General features: G+C 40.7%; 1 protein-coding gene across 1 annotated transcript in view; it reads left to right on the top strand.

Annotated features, from left to right (window-relative positions):
• The window catches only part of EXOC4 (exocyst complex component 4), a 716245-nt gene that overhangs the window by 114748 nt on the left and 582804 nt on the right, over positions 1 to 18693 (top strand). The window contains exons 6-7 of the mRNA XM_077471880.1: positions 895 to 1138; positions 8044 to 8221. Coding sequence (XP_077328006.1) covers positions 895 to 1138; positions 8044 to 8221 — 422 coding nt within the window. The remainder of the gene's footprint in view (positions 1 to 894; positions 1139 to 8043; positions 8222 to 18693) is intronic.

Raw genomic sequence — 18693 nt, forward strand, 5'->3', positions numbered from 1 at the left:
TTTTATCTCTAGCGTGGTGCCATTAAAGTTCCATGTATCCTATACTTCTTTAGTTAAATGTTTAAAGTGGTTCTACAGTCAAAACACGCATTTCCTGCATTCATTTAAAAAAGATGTCCCATTACTTGTGTCGCCTCCCCCGCACCATAGATACTTAACTGAGTCTTTTCTCAATCCAGTGCAGCAGCACTTTCCCTCTCTGCTCTCACAGGACACAGAGGCAGCAGGGAGAGTCATTGGCTTCTGCTGCTGCCAATTAAATCCTGGAGCAGGGAGCAGAAAGCTGGGCCAATCCGCTCTGTGTGTGTTTATGGACGCATGCATCCTGGTTTTGGGAGCGCCTGCCCAAGTGCCCATATGGCAACTGGCTTGCTATGGGGATGCTCGCAGTAGAGGAGGAGCAGAGAGTGCCGAAAGTGAAGAGCAGTTAAGGGGTACCTCTGTTTAATACCATTGCAAAGAGCAGGTAAGTATGCAATGTTTATAATTAAAGGGGAACAAAATGTGCCTTTTAGAACCACTTTAATTACTGGGTAATTAACTTTGAGAAAAAGAATAACTATTTTTTTTATCAGGAGTTGGTTAATTTTTCTAATCTCTCCATAAAAAATAAATAAATATTTCAGTAAAACCTATTTTTGAATAGGTAGCCAAAGGCTTGGTTATCAGAAAGGAAATGTCTACTGTTAGATGGCAGATTCACTGCTACCACATAGCTGATGGGCTAGTCCTACCCAGGTGCACTACTGGTTAGCGAGTCTTGCTATAGTATAATGATGCTAGCCAGCTGTACATAGGTCTGCACAGCAAAACAAGTGCTTTGAACGCCACTAGTTGTCAAAATGTCAGTTATGTGGAGACGATTTAACTGGTTGGTTGACTCATTTTTCCTAGTGAAGGAGCTGAGTCTTCAAGAGATTAAAGAAGATCCTGATTCTGACCCTGAGGAGAACAGCATTGTGTTTATGGGAATTCTCATCAAAGGTCTGGCGAAGCTGAAAAAGATACCAGAGACCGTGAAAGCCATAAAAGAACGCCTGGAGCAAGAACTAAAACACATAGTAAAACGCTCTACTACGCAAGTGGCAGATAATGGTTATCAAAGAGGGGAAAATGTGACTCAAGAAAATCAACCAAGGTATGAAAACATGCAGATGTATAGCTTCAAATTCATGGCATGTGCACATAAACTTTATGCACATTTTTATGATAGTGATGCTCTAATAACCAATTGAAATCTCTTTTTGCCTGAATAGAAAGAAACTTATAAAAGATACTAGTACAAAACACAACACTTCCAGGAACACAAGCTTGACCATGTAGCATTTTAATGTATATTTATTTTCCTATTATGCATATTTTCATATTACGGGCCACAAAATAGTTTTTTGAACCACTGGGTTATGCTGCTGTGTTCAGGAGAATTGGATACTGACAAAGCAAAACTGTAAGGACAACCCAGTAAATAACCCTATCGATTGCAGCATGCCTCAATTTTTTTGCCAAAGTTCTTAGGAGAAAGGACATCTTGTCTCTGTTTTGAGAAAGGCCAACCTTTTTTTTTTTTTTTTTTTTTTTTTTTTTTTTTTTTTTTTTCAATACACTTTTTCTATCGAGATTCTTCTGTTGCTGGAGAGTAGGGCTGAAACAACTAATCGATTAATCGACAACTAATCGATTACGAAAAGAATCGATTACTATTTTCATAATAGAGTAATCAGCCAGGAACATAATAGGGTAAAAAAAAACAAAAATGAGCCCTTTATAGTACAAAAATATAATCAGTACTGTAAATATTACATTCACTGTTCTTCAGTAAAAAAAATTAACCCCTTCCAGTAGTGATTATTATTTTCGTACTATAAAGGGCTAATTTTAGTTTTTTTAACCCCATTATGTTACTAAACGTCTTAGACCTGGTTCACATCTATATTTTTATTGGTGCTTTTTTCAGAAACACACTACAGTTCATTTACATGGTTTCCTATGGGACACGTTTATATCTGTGCCTTTTTCAGCCGCTGCATATTTGGAAAGGGTCAGGGACTTTTAATGCAAAATTTACCTTTTTTGGTTCAATATACTTCAATGGAGAAGCTGCAGAAAATAATGTAATGCGTTTTTGCAGCAATTTGTTTTTTTTTTTAATCTGCCCAAAAAAAAAAAAAAAAAAGCAAAAAACGCAAATTGCAGTAAAATCACATGCACAAAAATCAAACCGTACAGCAAAACGCACTGCAGAAACAGTTCAAAAGCAAAAACTGCATAGGTGTGCACCGAGCCTTATGCTGGCCACACAGATCAGTTTTCAGGTGAGAATATTCAGATGAAAAATCTTTGTACATTCGCTGAATGAAAGAATTTTGTTTGAAATTTTCACTTCATTTCTGAACAAAAACCACATACACTGTCTGAAAATTCCTTTGACCAAGAAGTTTTCTATTAGTTACAAATTTTCCCGTCACTGTGGTTGAAAATGAATGTCAATTTGGCTTACTTTTTTTTTACGTTAACCGATTAATCGAAACAATCGGCCAACTAATCGATTATGAAAATAATCATTAGTTGCAGCCCTACTGGAGAGCCACTTGGGCTCACGTTTGCAGTATCCAGATAGGTGACATCTTCGCATTACACTGGGTACTGTACCAAAACTCAGACAGGAAGAAAATGCAGAACCAGCATGTAATGTGGCCCTCTGGACACTGGATGTGCTGATCTAGCCACAAGGTTTTTAACAGGTCCAGGCTGAGGTCCGCCTGTTGGGTGGAACCCAGTCCCTAAAGACCCCTCGTGGGTATGCCCGCTGAATAAGTAAAGATTGATGCGTAGGGCTTCTCCCTAACATCCAGCCTATCTACCTGGTGGACACTCGAGATTGAAGACAGGTGCAGTAAGGGCTCTTGCCCTTTTAAATTCTTTGCTCTTCTAACACAGTCATATATGAGTGGTTTTAGAGGATCATTCTGTTTGAATCTCATGTCATTTTTTTTTTTTTTTACAAAGAGCTTACCTGGGTGCCCTCACTGAGTGATCCTTTGGGACTTTTTTTTTTTTTTATGGACTCCCTGTTCAGGGATGGTCACAGGTAGCATTACCCCTTCTGCCCTGCAGTGTATTGTGAGAACACCTTGGGGAGTTCCTTCACAACTATATGATGACAGATCATAGGTTCAGAAGAAAGGGGTAGTGGCCCTGGAGGTCTTGCCAGCACATACAGATGCCAGTATTCCCTTGATTCTTCAGGGGCACCTTTCTGGGGTGGCTCATTCGTCCTATTTGTCAAGGGAGAACTTTTATGCTTCTGTGTCTTAATTTGAATCAGCTTTTGGCCTCAATGGAGTTTTGAGCCCAAAGGGGCCACAAGCGGGCCCCCATCTACCTCCCCCCAAGATGCTGTTTCTTGCTTTAATAGCAGTTGATTTTTCTCCTTCTAATGTGGGAGATGAGGATGGTGATTTCATGGATTCTGAGGTCTTGTCTTGAGTTAGAGTAGCCTTTGTCAACTTTGCCAAAGGTCGCCAGCCTGGACTCTCTAAAAATGCTTTGACTTAGTAAAACCTTCACTATACGCTTGCTTTTACAGCCTTTCATGTGTAAATGGCCTCAGCCTGCAAAATTTTTCTCTCAAGTGGTTTCATCAATGTTATGCTAATAAGGAGTGTTTCTCAAAGTGTGCTGTGGACTGTCATTTCTTGTCTTAACAAGACCTTTGCTATCCCTATCAAGGGTATCCCAGAATTTGATGACACTGGATGTATGATTGGAGGCTCTCTGTTCTCTATTACAGGCCCTGCCATGCAACCTGCTGTTGTGACCTTGTCCATCTGCCAAACTTTCGCAATCTGGTCAAGGTCCTATCTGGATATCAAGGTTCTATAATGACAGATCCTTTTCGTCCGTCAACATTTGAATCTGCTACCTATGGCCCTGTGCTATTGTGCTGATGGGCTGGTGGATACAATCTGCCAAAGCATACCCATTTGCCTCAGAAAAAGTGGACAAAAACCGGAGGCTAAAGCCTCTGTTCCTGTAACAAATAGAGCCTCTTTCATTTATCTCAGGCTTCCTAGGCCAAGCCTGGAATCTGGGTCTAAATGGTTGTTTTAGGGTGCTACAAAGTAGAATTTAAGCTCTTGTCTTCAACCCACTGTATATTGCCAATGTTTGCACAAAGATTACCACACTTCTCTGGAGCAGTTTCTCTCCCAATAAATCATTAGTATAGTTTCTTAGGGAAGTGGTTCCAAGGTTTTAATTACAATCTGTTTACTGTCCTCACAGCTAGTAGTCACCTGCCCTAAACTGGCTCTAAAGATTATCAACCTTGCCTGGTTCAAATGTTTTGTATAGAATATACCCGATAAGCCATTGCTTCCTTCCACCCCAGAGATTATTTAGCCTCTGTGGACATCAAGGTTGCATACTCGCATATCCCTTTCATTCTGGCACATAAACACTACCTGTATTTTGTTGTGGGCACACATCACAAATTTGTGGCCCCTTTTGACCTGTCTACTGAACCTCCGATCTTCAGCAGTGTGCAAGCCCCATTTCTCACTCTGGTCCAATATTAGGGCATTACCATTGTGGGATATTTGAACGACCTACTTCTGTGAGGTCAATCCGCACAAACTCTGTCAACCAATGTTCAAATGACTGCGCAGTCTCTACAGAGATTTGAGTGGGTCCATAATCTTCAGAAATCAGAGCTGGGACCCTCACAACAATTTGTGTATCTGGGGCTAATCTTAGACAATGTCTTGCCAATGTTTTTTTTACCTCTGGACAAACACCAGTCTCTGCTCTCCCACATTCAGACCCCCATTCCCTATTCCTAACCAGTAGAACCAGGACATAGCGGGTTACATGTTTGATGCTGGAATCTGGAAAATCCTTCCTCAGTGGTTTGGAAGCTTCTCCCGACAGACTAGGAAGATGTCCTAGGGTACCCTCTTGGTACAAGGGACTTGGTTTCTGGAGGAACGTAGGGGATCAATCGATATTTTGTAACTCAGGGCTATTTGGTTATGCCAGTTGACAAGGATTCAGACACAAAATGCCTTGGCAGTAGTTTATATCAACAAAAAGTGGATTTGACTTTGCCTTAGGCAGAACTCCAGGTTTCAGCTCTTGCTGCCGTGCACATCCCAGGCATTGAAAATTGGTAGGCAGACTTCCTCAGTCATCAGTATCTAGATTTTGGAGAATGGTCTCCTCACCCTGAGGTGTTTTCAAGATCTCTGTCATTGGTAGGGGATGCTGAACGTAAACCTCCTGGCTTTTAGGTTTAGTTATAAACCCAGGAGGTTTGTCTCCAGATCTAGGGATGCTCGGGTGTCTCAGTAGGATCTGTTCAAACAAACCTGTAGTTTTCCTTTGAAGCATTTTACTTGTGTGCTCCGCAGGATCTAAATGGAGAGCATTGCGGTGATTCTTATTGCACCAAACTTGGGTTTGCTACTCCTGGGATCCTTGCATGCTTCTGTCAATCTCTCCATAAGCCTTCCAAGATCATCTGGATATTTTGCTTCAAAGGTCAGTTTGCCATCCTTCTTCTTGACAGCTAACTTTAACAGCCTGACTAGTGAAGGTAAGGTCCTGAAGGATGGGGACTTTCAGATCTAGTCTTTGCTGCACTCTTGAATGCTAACAAATCGACTTCTTACAAAGTCTATCATCACATTGAAATGCATATTTATATTTGTGCGCAATTATCACTTTTACAAAGCCAGTTTCTAATTTGGAAGCTGAACCTATAAAGGTACCCATTCTTGTGCTACTCAAGGTCAAGCTACTTTTGGGGCTCAGGGCCTCTTTTCTTTACAATCGTCCCTTTTCCCATCACACACGTCCCGGGAATAGGAGCAAAAGTAATGGGTGCAAAAGTAATGGGTGCTGCAGCACTCGCCAACTGACACACCATTGATCATTAGACAAAATCTGAACTTTTTTTTATTGAAAGAAGATCACATCACAAACAGAAGAGTGGAAAGTTTCAGAGCAGTGCAGGACCACTTCGTCAGGCGTGTGATGTCACATTGCACTCCACTAGATTGTTTAGGGCTTCATCATTTTTTTTTAACATCAGATTTGTTCACACTTTTGTTAGGTGGATGTTCAGGCCTCAGCTGATGCCAACTTCATTTATAAGGTTCTTCATATCTTGAGCTGCTCTTGTTAGCCCTTTTTTTTCTTCTTATGGGCTGGTTTGACTGCTTTTGGACTTCTCAGTGTTTCAGAATACTATCCTGTTTTCCATAATGTTAAAATTAAAAATATATACTATTTTTTTTTCTTACCAGTTAAAGCTTTTTCTTGGAGAACATTACCGAACGCAGTAATGTTCCACTGCTATCATTGCTTGCTTCTAAACTGAAGCATGCTGGGAACTGGAGAGGCTATACTGGACTGCCCTTATAGCTTAGCTTTGTCTGTGTGTCTAATTCTCCTGAAGATGGCAGTAATGTAATCCAAGAAAAGTCTTCTACAGTTTAGATAAAAAGCCTAATTTTTTTCCACATTTAAATGTTTGGTGTCTTTTGCAATGAAGATTTATTGAACTTACATTAGATCTGTGATACTCAAATCTTTTTCACATCCATGAAGAATATCCTGAGAACCCCCAACGCTGACAGAGAGCTGTCTCTATTTTTTTGTTCTTTGAAATTAGGACTTATCTGTTCAGCTTTGGGCCTGGCAATCCAAAACATATGTTGTTGCCTCTAATGATGTGAAACACTTTCAGTGCTTATTGGTAGTCAAAGATGATGAGATCTAAGCTGGCAGTGAAGCCAAAATCAAAAAACTGAAAAATCAGCACAATTGACGTAATGTGCTCACTGATTCCAGTGCAGCATGGAGCAACTAAAGGGCTATCGCAAGCTCTTATTAAGCTCTTTCCACGTAGCTCTGCCATTTGTAGAATTGCTACTATAGCTTCTGTGAATAGAGCGCAATCTGTGAATGAAGGGCTCAGAGCTTTTCATTTACCCATCCACCATAATTGGGTCCTGTTCCATTCATGAATGCCGTAGTACGGCTTCTATGAATAGCAGAGCTGGGCAGACAAGTTTGGAATAGTAAGGATTTCTTTATTAGAGCCTGTGATAGCCCTTTAGTTGTATTTACCCCCACCACACTGGGAAGATTGAAGGGAAGAGGGGAGCAGAATGAAGGAAGATTACTACTAACAGCAGAGGAATCAGTAGGAGGGACACATCCTACTGACTGTAAGACATGTCCCTTGTGCTGATTTTTCTGTTTTTGATTTTGGCTGCACATAAGCTTTAAGTTACATGAGGTGGCTGTTTATATTTACAACAAAAGAGAGGAACATTGTTACTTAGAATAAGAATAATTTGATTTGGTAGTATATGAAGCAGTGCTAACCTGCCTGAGATATAGATATCTATATCTATCTATCTATCTATCTATCTATCTATCTATCTATCTATCTATCTATCTATCTATCTATCTCTATATCTCTCTCAGTATTTTTAGAATAGGAGCAGATAGAAATTTAAACAGAGCTTGAGCCTTCCCTTTTGGTAGTTAAATTCTGAGAGAAAGAGGGGATTATACAATAACTATTCTTGACATATGCTCATCTGATTTAAAAATACAACAGAAGTGGAGCTTTTGGTCAAGAACACTTTATGCTCTTGGTGACTGAGTTGAGGAGTACCAGTCATTTACAATCATGTCACCCACTCCAACTAACAAAGTAAAGATGAGAAGCCTAGAGGCTGTTGTCATTCATTGAGTTTGACAATTTAGTAGTGGCCTGTATGACTCGTTTACATCTCAACTGCATGGCTTTACTATAGTTCTTTGATCCTTTTCTCTTTTTGGTTATGTTATGTATATGTAATTTAAATGTGATAAACACATTTTAAATGTTTGCTTTATGTAATTGCATTTACCCTCTATTGCCTCCTCCTCTACTTTAGTTGCTATAGATATGGAGAGATGGAGAACAGGAGCTATTGATATAGACATTTATTTGCAACTCTAATGTTTTTATAATGGCTCCTTCCCTAGGCTTCTTTTGGAACTTCTGGAGCTGCTTTTTGACAAGTTTAATGCTGTCGCCGCTGCACACTCAGTAGTTTTAGGACATTTGCAGCAGACCGTGGCTTCTCCCACAAGTCAACACGATGGAGACATTAAGCTATATGACATGGCTGACGTCTGGGTAAAGATACAGACCGTTATCCAGGTAAAGCATTTATCACAACAGATATAAAACAAGAATATTTTGCTACTTGTCTACTTACATGGGTGCCTCTTGTTAGAGATTTGCTGTTAATTTGTTACATAGGTGATGGCAACTTTAGCGTACAGACAGCAAATATATATTAGCAAATGAGCCAGTTGATGTAAGATTTTTTAATTTTTTTTTTTTACCTGATACAGACATATTGTATATTATATGTAGGATCTGGGAATAAAAATTTCATGCAGTGGAAGGGCCTTTGTCAACAGGCTTGGGCTTGGTATCCATTTGGGATGCTTCTGAGATTATTCAGAATTGTTTTACAGGTGCATTCGACCTGCTACACTTTATATGGGAATGCAAAATCACTTGAAATGAACAGCATGTTGACACAGGTCCTAAATGTCAGTTAGCAAACACCCAAGGCATTATGTTAGATTTATATTTTTCTGTGTAGGTAGGTAACAACAAAGTCTGGGGAATGCCCAGGGAAAAAACCAAAGCCTACTTACCACCAGCTCGCAGACAACCAAATTAACCTGTCTAACAGTATGCGTTAAAAACAGGGGTTCAGTCCGCACGCATTTGCAAACGCATGCGTGAGCCACAGAGCCACGTCAAGGCACCCTGGTATCTGTGGTCCTAACACTAACATAGTGTCCCCACAGTGGAGGCACATGCATTCTGATGGTTAGATGAGGGCAGGTGGACTGAAGGGGAGCCACCCCTCCTTAAAGGTACAGGAACACACCAAACACCCAGCAAGAGCACAATGGCAGCAAAGGTGTTGATGCAAATCCTGTGTTTTCTTTTCAAACTGTACATTTCCTTGAAGCAGGATTTCACCCAAAAAAGGGAGTTCTGTGTGTGTGTGTGTGTGTGTGTATATTATATCATATTTTTCGCTCCATAAGACACACCTAGGTTTTAGAGGGGGGAAAACAAGAAAAAAACATTCTGAACCAAATGGTATCCTAAAATATTTATCAGTGCCCATGAAATGCAGCCTTACTATTGCCATAAACGCAGCCTGACCATTGCCATAAATGCAGCCTTACCTGATGTCATTCCATCCTCCTGACAGAAGGCAGAGAAACCAGAGTGGCCGTAAGCTCGGTCTTCTGTCTGAGCAACAATGTCAGGCTCAGCCGGGAGATCACCTGGCATTCACAGGGGCTTTGAATGTCTGTCCTCCGCTCTCCTGCCTCCTATCCTCTCCTGTTTAGATGTAGCAATGCCCACCCCAGGAGATTTCCAAGCTTTCATCATAGACATCTTTGCGGCTAGTAGTATGTAGTAGATCAAAGATCTGGTATGTCTAGGGTTGTAATCTGCCAAGTCATTGAGGAACACTGTTTTTGCAATTTCGGTAAGGTCAACAGAGGCCACAAAATAAATCAGAGTAAACACTCTAAACCCAAAGCACTTGAATTTTGAGCAGGTCCACCAAATACGGTACACAGTCCCTGTCCACATCCTCCTGAAACACAGTGGAGAAACGTCAGGGTAAATTTAAGCAAGCCTCACTGGCACCATGTACCAATGAGATAGGACCTTGTGATTTCCTTCAACCAAAGTGGTATTGAGGATCCCTTTGTGCACCATGGACATCCATCTAGACTAGTCTCCACTTCTGTTTCTGTGTCCAGGTCCTGATCCCTGGCCACCTAATTTTGTCATGGGTTCAGAGAGAAAAAGGTACACCACTGATATACCTCCTCTCGAGCCAGGATCCTGTATACACCTGTTCTCAAACAGCATCCTTGATGAAATATCATCTGTGAGTTGCTTAAGAGAATAAAAAAAAAATAAAAAAAATAAAGTATTTGATGGAGGAAAACTTTTCAGTTTGGGGCTTAAGTCTCTTGTTAAGCTACCAAGAGACGCAGTGAGGAAATTGTTGAAGGGAGGGGCCACCAGAGTATGGGTAGACTGAAGCACGTGTTTTACAGAGATGGAGGGAATGTGACAAGTTGGGCAAAGGATCGCTTTATGTAGATCCACAAAAGCAGATCCATGGGGAGAGGAAACATTTATTTAGCTTCTAACTTGACCCAATCGGTCTATAGCCAGTGGAGAAGATTTGTGTTAATTAGTACCTGTCAGTATTTTGCAATTTTCCAGCAAAATGACACCAAGATAGTTCACTCCAATCCTATAAACTCAGCCATGGGCAAAATATGATATAACCAAGCATTTTATAGTGTCCGATAATCTGTTTTGACTTGCAGCTTCTTAAATTAGTTGGTAGTTATTAATCACATTTACCTGACATACTATGTGGATGGGGGAATCCCCCCATTGAGCTTTTGTCTTCTGACAGAAGGGAGACTTCCCCACAGTTAGAATCCACAGATCAGTGTTGCAGGCTATAGCCTACAGTGCTGATGGAGCAGGGAAAATCTGACCGCCCAGAAGTCCCATTATTGTGCTCCGTTCTTTTAGGACTACAACTGATGAGCTGTATATCTTTCCATCAAGTTCCCAAATTTATTTGATTTGTACTTAAAACAATCTTCAAATCTAGAAATCTGTAGGAAATTATAGCAGCAGTAGTGCAGTTTTGTGATATGTTGAAAGGCTCTTTTTCCAAACCTTGGTAAAATGGTACAGCACAAATGTTTTCACTTAGCAGCATAGTAATTAAAGATAATAATTGCTAATGCAACATGCTGTTCAATATAGGTCCCTGGAAACTGCTTCATATAATGTAGAAGATGGTATAGATCAGAGAATAAGCATACAGATAGAAGAGGCAATATTTGGTTTCTTATAATATAGAAAATATATAGATCAGAGAATATGTGCACGGATAGAAACAGCAATATTTGCAGATGGAGAAGATATAACTCCTTCCTAATAAGTGTTTTCATACTTGTGTGTGTTTTTTTTTTTTTTTCATGTTATCCGTTTTAATAGCTTTACATCTAGTGGGAAATATCTGGGGGGGGGGGGGGGGGGGTGTTTCAACTGAGAAATATCTATTTTTAGTATACTTTTTTTTGATCTCTACTAGAACTCTGTTGTTCCCCCTCAATTTATATATATTTCAACATATTAGAACCCCCAAGTCTGTACTAACAGCTCAGCTGATACAGTTGGTTAGCGCTTTGAGATTGCGAAACATGGCCACCAATGCTAATGAGACCTCCTCTGTAGGAGAGTCCTTCTAATATAGGACAGGTTAATGCTTTATGCTGTTTTATCACTTACTGTGGCTGTTTCTGTAAATGTTTTCCTTTTTTAATTAAACCTTAATTTACTTAGAACAGTATTCCAATGTTCTTAATTAAAGCGATTACTTTTTCCGCAAGAATTGCATGTGGAATACAAATTGCAGGATGTTTTTCAGACAAGCACAGGTTGTCATTTTTATTATATGCAGCCTCCTTATTCAATTTCTTTCTGAAGATAATTGGCTTTAATGTACTCGCTGCTGCACAAATCAAGCCTTCTTTGTTATTTATTGCAGTAGTGTTGGGAGCGGCTGCTTGTTTATGTTCCATATTTGGTGAGAATGAGGATAAAAAAATGCTGTGCCATAGATTAGCAATGAAATAAAGTGCTAGTAACTTCCAGGAATCATAATGCACACACTCTTTAATACACCATACCATGGCATAAAATGCAAGGTAGTAATTTAATTAAAGTGACCTTGTCATGGTAGAGGGTCACATTTATCCAGTAACATAATTGCTAAAGGAAGAGAGAATAACGAGAGAATAATGTCTTGAAATTCCCCCGGTTTAACGGCTCCCAGGCTGCTGAATGTATTCCACTTTTCTGGGTGTGTGGAATACCTGCTTTTCTGTACAAAGCGAAGGGAGAAATCGCTTGAATGCTGCGGGATACGTTTTTCAACCAATCGGTCAAATGATTTCTGTTGAGCAGCTGCGCTTCAAGACACTGGGAAACAAAAAAGTAGCTATATTCCCTTTTTCATCCACCAGGTCTGTTATTGGATATTCCAAAACTTTTTTTCTTTTCATTTACCTGCTGTCTTGCAGAATACCATGTTCTTTGAAGGAGGCAGGTGGCAAAAGTAGATGGTATAATTAATATTATTATGGAAAGGTAATATTGAAGCTAAACTCTTGACAGATCTCAAAACACTTGATTTATGTAATTAATTTTTGAACACAGCTAGTTTAAACACCAATATATTTCTTGATATTGGCTTACTGTAATCTTCTTCATAGTGACATTCAGATTGATGAAGCAAGAGACAGCACTACCAACCACACTTGTTTTGCTGCAATGCTTGTGTGCTGACTATTATGTGAAGAGAGCAGAGTAAGAAGCGTTGATTACTCTTGCCCGGTGCTCCTTTTTTGTCAGAAGACTAGGGACATGCTTTTACAAAGCTGTGCTGCTTCTAAACTTAAGGTCGGGGACTTGGCTGTCCTGTCTGGCAGGAGTATCTGGATCACAAAATTGAATACACATAATAACTAATCATTTGGCATGTAATACAGTTCCCATGCATATATTTCAACAGTGTATTAGGCTGCCTGCTTGGATTTCCGCCTTAAATCAAATCTTTTGGGTAAAACTGAAATTTCAGTTCTGGTAACTCTATCTTTTCTCTAATATTATCAGTATGTAACAGAAACATTTTGCAACTTTTGTTGAATATCTATGGACAGCTCTGTCAGAATAACTTTAAAAGATACATTCACCTGCAACAAAAAATAATAAATGCACATTTGTTTGCAGATAAAGTGCAGTTTTATTTTATTTTTTAAAGGAGCCCGCTGAGCATTGTACTCAGCAGATAATGGGTGCAATGTCTAGCTCTGGCAGGCAAGCAGCAAAGCTGTCTTCTCTAACTTCGTATGGTCAGACAGTTACCTAAGAGCCATGGACTATGAGAGCACTCACCAGTGCCCTCCCAGTTCATTGAAAACTACAAGCTTCCGTCTGCAATGGCTGATGGTACTTGTAGTCATTCATTGTAGGAAACTTTGAATTGATAAAATAATGTGACCTTGTGGGCGAAGCCCTGTATGGCCTCACTGTTTTAAAATGGTGACAGTGGGTGCTCTGAGAAGATCCCCGGTCCAGTGTTACAGGGAGAGGGCTAGTGGGGGGAAAGGCTGCAGATGCTTAAACATGTTATATGTTCCACCATGAAAATGAGCGAAAAAATGTAACATATTCCAAAGGTGAACTTCTCCTTTAAACACTTGACCACTGGGCACTTAAACACCCTTAATAACCAGACCAATTTTCAGCTTTCGGTGCTCTCACATTTTGAATGACAATTACTCAGTCATGCAACACTGGACTTACCGTATATACTCGAGTATAAGCCGAGATTTTCAGCCTCTTTTTTGAGGCTGAAAGTGCCCCCCTCGGCTTATACTCGAGTCATCGCCGTCTGACTGCTCGATCAGCGTATCGAGCAGACAGACGGCGGACATACTACAATTCGAAAGCCGCGCCTCCGCCTCCGCCTGTGATAGGCGGAACACTGAATTTCCCAGCAGCCTGTGTTCCGCCTATCACGGACATCGTCTCATCCTCGTCCGTAGTACGAGGATGAGACGATGTCCGTGATAGGCGGAACACAGGCTGCTGGGAAATTCAGTGTTCCGCCTATCACAGGCGAAGGCGGAGGCGGAGGCGCGGCTTTCGAATTGTAGTATGTCCGCCGAGGCGCCGACGAAGAGCGGCGATCCTGGCAAGGCACGGGACGGAGGCAAGGCAAGGCACGGGACGGGACGGAGGCAAGGCACGACACGGGACGGAGGCAAGGCACGGCACGGGACGGAGGCAAGGAGGCAAGGCACGGCAAGGCACGGGACGGAGGCAAGGCACGGGACGGAGGCTCGGGACACAGGTAGGCTGGACACACACACACACACACACACACACACACACACACACACACACACACACACACACACACACACACACACACACACACAGGGATGGATGGATGGAGACACACACACACAGGGATGGATGGATGGATGGAGACACACACACACAGGGATGGATGGATGGATGGAGACACACACACACAGGGATGGATGGATGGATGGAGACACACACACACAGGGATGGATGGATGGATGGACACACACACACACAGGGATGGACGGACACACAGGGATGGACGGACACACAGGGACGGACACACACACAGGGATGGACAGGCATGTCTCACCCTCGGCTTATACACGAGTCAATAAGTTTGCCAGTTTTTTTGGGGGTAAATTGGGGGCCTCGGCTTATATTCGGGTCGGCCTATACTCGAGTATATACGGTATATGAAATTTTTGTCCTTTTTTTCACACAAATGGAGCTTTCTTTTGGTGGTATTTAATCACCGCTCGTTTTTTTATTTTTTGTGCTATAAAAGAAAAAATACAGAAAATTCTGTAAAAAAATGAATTTTTCTTTGTTTCTGTTATAAAATTTAGCAGATTAGTAATTTTTTCTTCATAAATTTTGGCCAAAATTTATACTACTACATATCTTTGGTAAAAATAAGTACAAATTGGTGAATATTATTTGGTCTTTGTGAAAGTTATAGAGTCCACAAGCTATGGTGCCAATATCTGAAAATTTATCACACCTAAAGTACTGACGGCCTATTTCAATTCTTGAGACCCTAACATGCCAGAAAAGTACAAATACCCCCCAAATGACCCCTTTTTGGATAGAAGACATTCCAAGGTATTTAGTAAGGGGCATTATGAGTTTTTTGAAGTTGTAATTTTTTTCCCACAATTCTTTGCAAAATCAAGATTTGTTTTACTTTTTTTTATTTTTCACAAAATTGTCATATTATCAGTTTATTTCTCACACACAGCATATGCATACCACAAATTACACCCCAAAACACATTCTGCTATTACTCCCGATTACGGCGATACCACGTGTGAGACTTTTACACAATGTGGCCACATACAGAGGCCCAACATGCATGGAGCGCCATCAGGCGTTCTGGAGCACCCAGGACAATTATGACATTTCTCTCCTACATGTAAAAATCATTATTTATTTGCTAGAAAATTACATCGAATCCCAAAACATTATATATGTTTTTTTAGCAAACACCCTGGAGAATACAATGGTGGTCGTTGCAACTTTTTATCTCGCACGGTATTTGCGCAGCAATTTTTCGAACGCTTTTTTTTTTGGAAAAAAAACAGTTTTGTGCTAAAAAACAAAACAAAAAAACAAAGTAAAGTTAGCCCAATTTTTGCATAATGTCAAAGATGAAGTTACACTGAGTAAATAGATACCTAACATGTCACTCTTCAAAATTGCACACGCTCGTGGAATTGTGCCAAACGTCGCTACTTAAAAATCCCCATAGGCGACGATTTAAATTTTTACTGGTTATATGTTTTGAGTTACAGAGGAGGTCTAGGGCTAGAATTATTGCTCTCGCTCTAACGTTCGCAGCGATACCTCACATGTGTGGTTTGAACACCGTTTTCATATGTGGGCGGGACTTAAGTATGCGTTCGCTTCTGCATGCAAGCACATGGGGACAGGGGCGCTTTAAAAAAAAAAAAAAAAGTTATTGTTCATTTTACATTATTTATTTTAGTTTGAAATTTTTTTCCCCAAAAATAAATTTTTTTGATCACTTTTATTCCTATTACAAGGAATGTAAAAATTCCTTGTAATAGGAATGGCATGACAGGTCCTCTTTACAGTGAGATATGGGGTCAATAAGACCCCGCATCTCACCTCTAAGCTGGGAAGCCTGAAAAAAAAAAAAAGGATTCTGGCTTTGATCGTATTGGCGAGTCGGTAGAGTGTTGCAGGGTATTGGCGGGTGTCGCAGAGTGTCGCAGAGTATTGCAGAGTGTCGCAGGGTATTGCAGAGTATTGCAGAGTAATGGCAGGGAATTGAGGGGTTAATTTTCGGTGAGCAGCGATGTGGGCACTGCAGATGCAGCCCACATCGCTGCTGACACCGATCTCTTCCCCCTCTGCTGTTCCGATCAGTACAGAGAGGGTTTGTTTACAAGTGATCACTCCGTCATTTGACTGAGCGATCACGTGGTAAACGGCCGCGATGAGCGGCCGTTCAGGACCCGGCGGTCACGGATGTTCTCGAGTGTGCGCCCCAGGGAGCACGCAAGAGCGAAATTCTGGGAGGACGTCATATGACGGCGTCCCAGACTTAAACAAACGCCCTGTAGCCGTCATTCGGCTATGGGCCGGTTGTTAAGTGGTTAAAGCAGTGGTCATCAACCCTGTCCTCGGGGCCCACTAACAGACCAGGTTTGCAAGATACCTGAAATACATCACAGGTGGTATCATTAGCTGCTCTGTGGTTGCAGTATTCTAGTCTGCATCTCCCCAAGGTAATACATAAAACCTGGCCTGTTAATATAACCTGTTAAAGTATAATTAAAGGACAAAACCTGTGTAGATGGGTTATAATACCTGTCAAGTTTTTATTGCGGTCTTTCTATTTCTCCTGTTTACCTTCGCACCAAAAGTGAAAGTGGAAAAAAAATATCTCCAATTTTGGGTTGTCACCAGAACAGAAATATAAATTATTCTAAAAGGGGGCAATAGTTCTGTAGACTGTTTTGCCTAAAGGACAGAAAGTAAAAGGACATATCCTCAATGGGGCACAAAAAAAATAACCCTTCCTTACTTTATTCAAAATGAAATAAAAAATCATTTTGCCTTTAGTTCTACGTTAAAGTAAAATTCTTGAAAGATATTTGATACTTAAAGGATAAGTTCACTTTTTTTTCTTAATCTTTTTATTGGTTTTAATTGCAGACAAGTAACCAACATACAAAAAAGAATAAAACCCAGAAACCCACACAAGGGTGTTAAAACAATGTCACCTCTCCAGAACTATAAGTAATGAAAATACAGAGTGGGGCACCGTAAAAAGAAATAGGTGAGACTCTTATAAGTCATCATGCAGTGGAATAAACATGGCAGATTAAACCACATAAACTATATAGCAAGTGAAATGAGCTCTGACAGTGAGCTAAACGTTAACTAGGTAGTATGGTAAAGAAGTGGCATAGCAAATCATAGACATTGTTAGGCCATTGACGGCTCAGCTAACCAGATCTTGTAATATGTGTCTGGATAAGTTGACTTTTACAAAACAATAATGCACGTTTTTTTATAGGTAAAAAAATATGCATTTTTCATTTTTTTGTTGGGGACATATAAAGCATTGCACCCACGATCTGGTTCCACGATCCTGCAGACTGTCCTGTGTAGCTTTCTGCCTGTACCTCTGATATGGGAAGGCAGTTCCCATATCAGAGGAAGTCATATCTTAAATAAAATGGGTGAGATATGTTTTATGCATAATGAGTTTGTTGATTCTTATGCTGAACATACTGCAGAGATCCAACAGATCAACACCAAACTAGAAAATTTGGAGGATAGATCGCAGCGCAACAATACTAAATTCTGTGGTATATTGGAAACTGTAACACCGCCATTGCTCCATGACTTTATCAGCTGCTCTCTGAATTGCTACCTGCCAGAGAATGGGAACTCATAATAAAGTTCATGCATACCCAAACCACACTTACTTTCTGACCATGTGCATTGCCATATTCTTGCCCAACTACACTTTTCTCACGGTCGGGTAGAAATAACCCACTTCTGTCCCCCCTCTGAACCACAAAATGAAAAATGAAAGTGTTTGTTAACCTAACAAAAAAAAAAAAGCGTATTTTTTCCTTAGAACATGTTATACAGCACAGTGCTCGCTCTGTGTAATTTGGCCCATTCTATCACCTAAAAAACCTGGCTGTTCCTGCCTGGCTATACCCTCCCCCCTGTAAACTGACCACGGTTTATCATGGTTACTGATTCCTTACACCGTGGTTAGTTTACGTGCCTCTGTCATCCGCAGCCCTGCTCTGTCCTTGCTCAGTGCCTTTAAAAAAACCTTTGCAATAAAGAACTCTTCTCTGTTTAAATTCCACTCTGGATGGAGTTCCTGGCTTACCCATCCCAAGTGTACTGTACTCTGAAATCTTAATTTCATCACTGTTTATCTTTGTGCATACTAATACTAAGGCCTCATTCACACGAGACGCAGGTGAAAACTCTGCTCAAAAAAACTGAAACACGCGTTTTGCCGCGTTTAGCCGCGTTTGCGTTTATAAGCGTTTATAAAGATAACATCATGTAGACTCTCCCCAAGCTCTCAAAGCATGTTATTTTTAACTATTTCTGCTATTTTGATCAGAGTGAGCAGCAGCAGCATAGAGAGCAGTTTTACACTTGCATTTGCCTCTTTCTTTGGTACATATTTTGAAATGGATCCCATATTGAATATATGTCAGGAAATGCTCCTGATGTTGGTCTTGATGAAACGGCAACGTTGTCGCAAATTTAGTGAGAGGTTCAGAGTCAGAGCTCGTCGATATTGGACCCATCCATTGGATATTTCACAAACATGTATGTGCAGCTGCGTACCTACCCCGACAAGTTTTTTTTAATTTTAGCCGGATGTC

The sequence above is a fragment of the Lithobates pipiens genome, unplaced genomic scaffold, assembly GCF_037356315.1.
Source record: "Lithobates pipiens isolate NorthernLeopardFrog02 unplaced genomic scaffold, aLitPip1_a1.2 Scaffold_8, whole genome shotgun sequence".
Taxonomy (NCBI): Eukaryota; Metazoa; Chordata; class Amphibia; order Anura; family Ranidae; genus Lithobates; species Lithobates pipiens.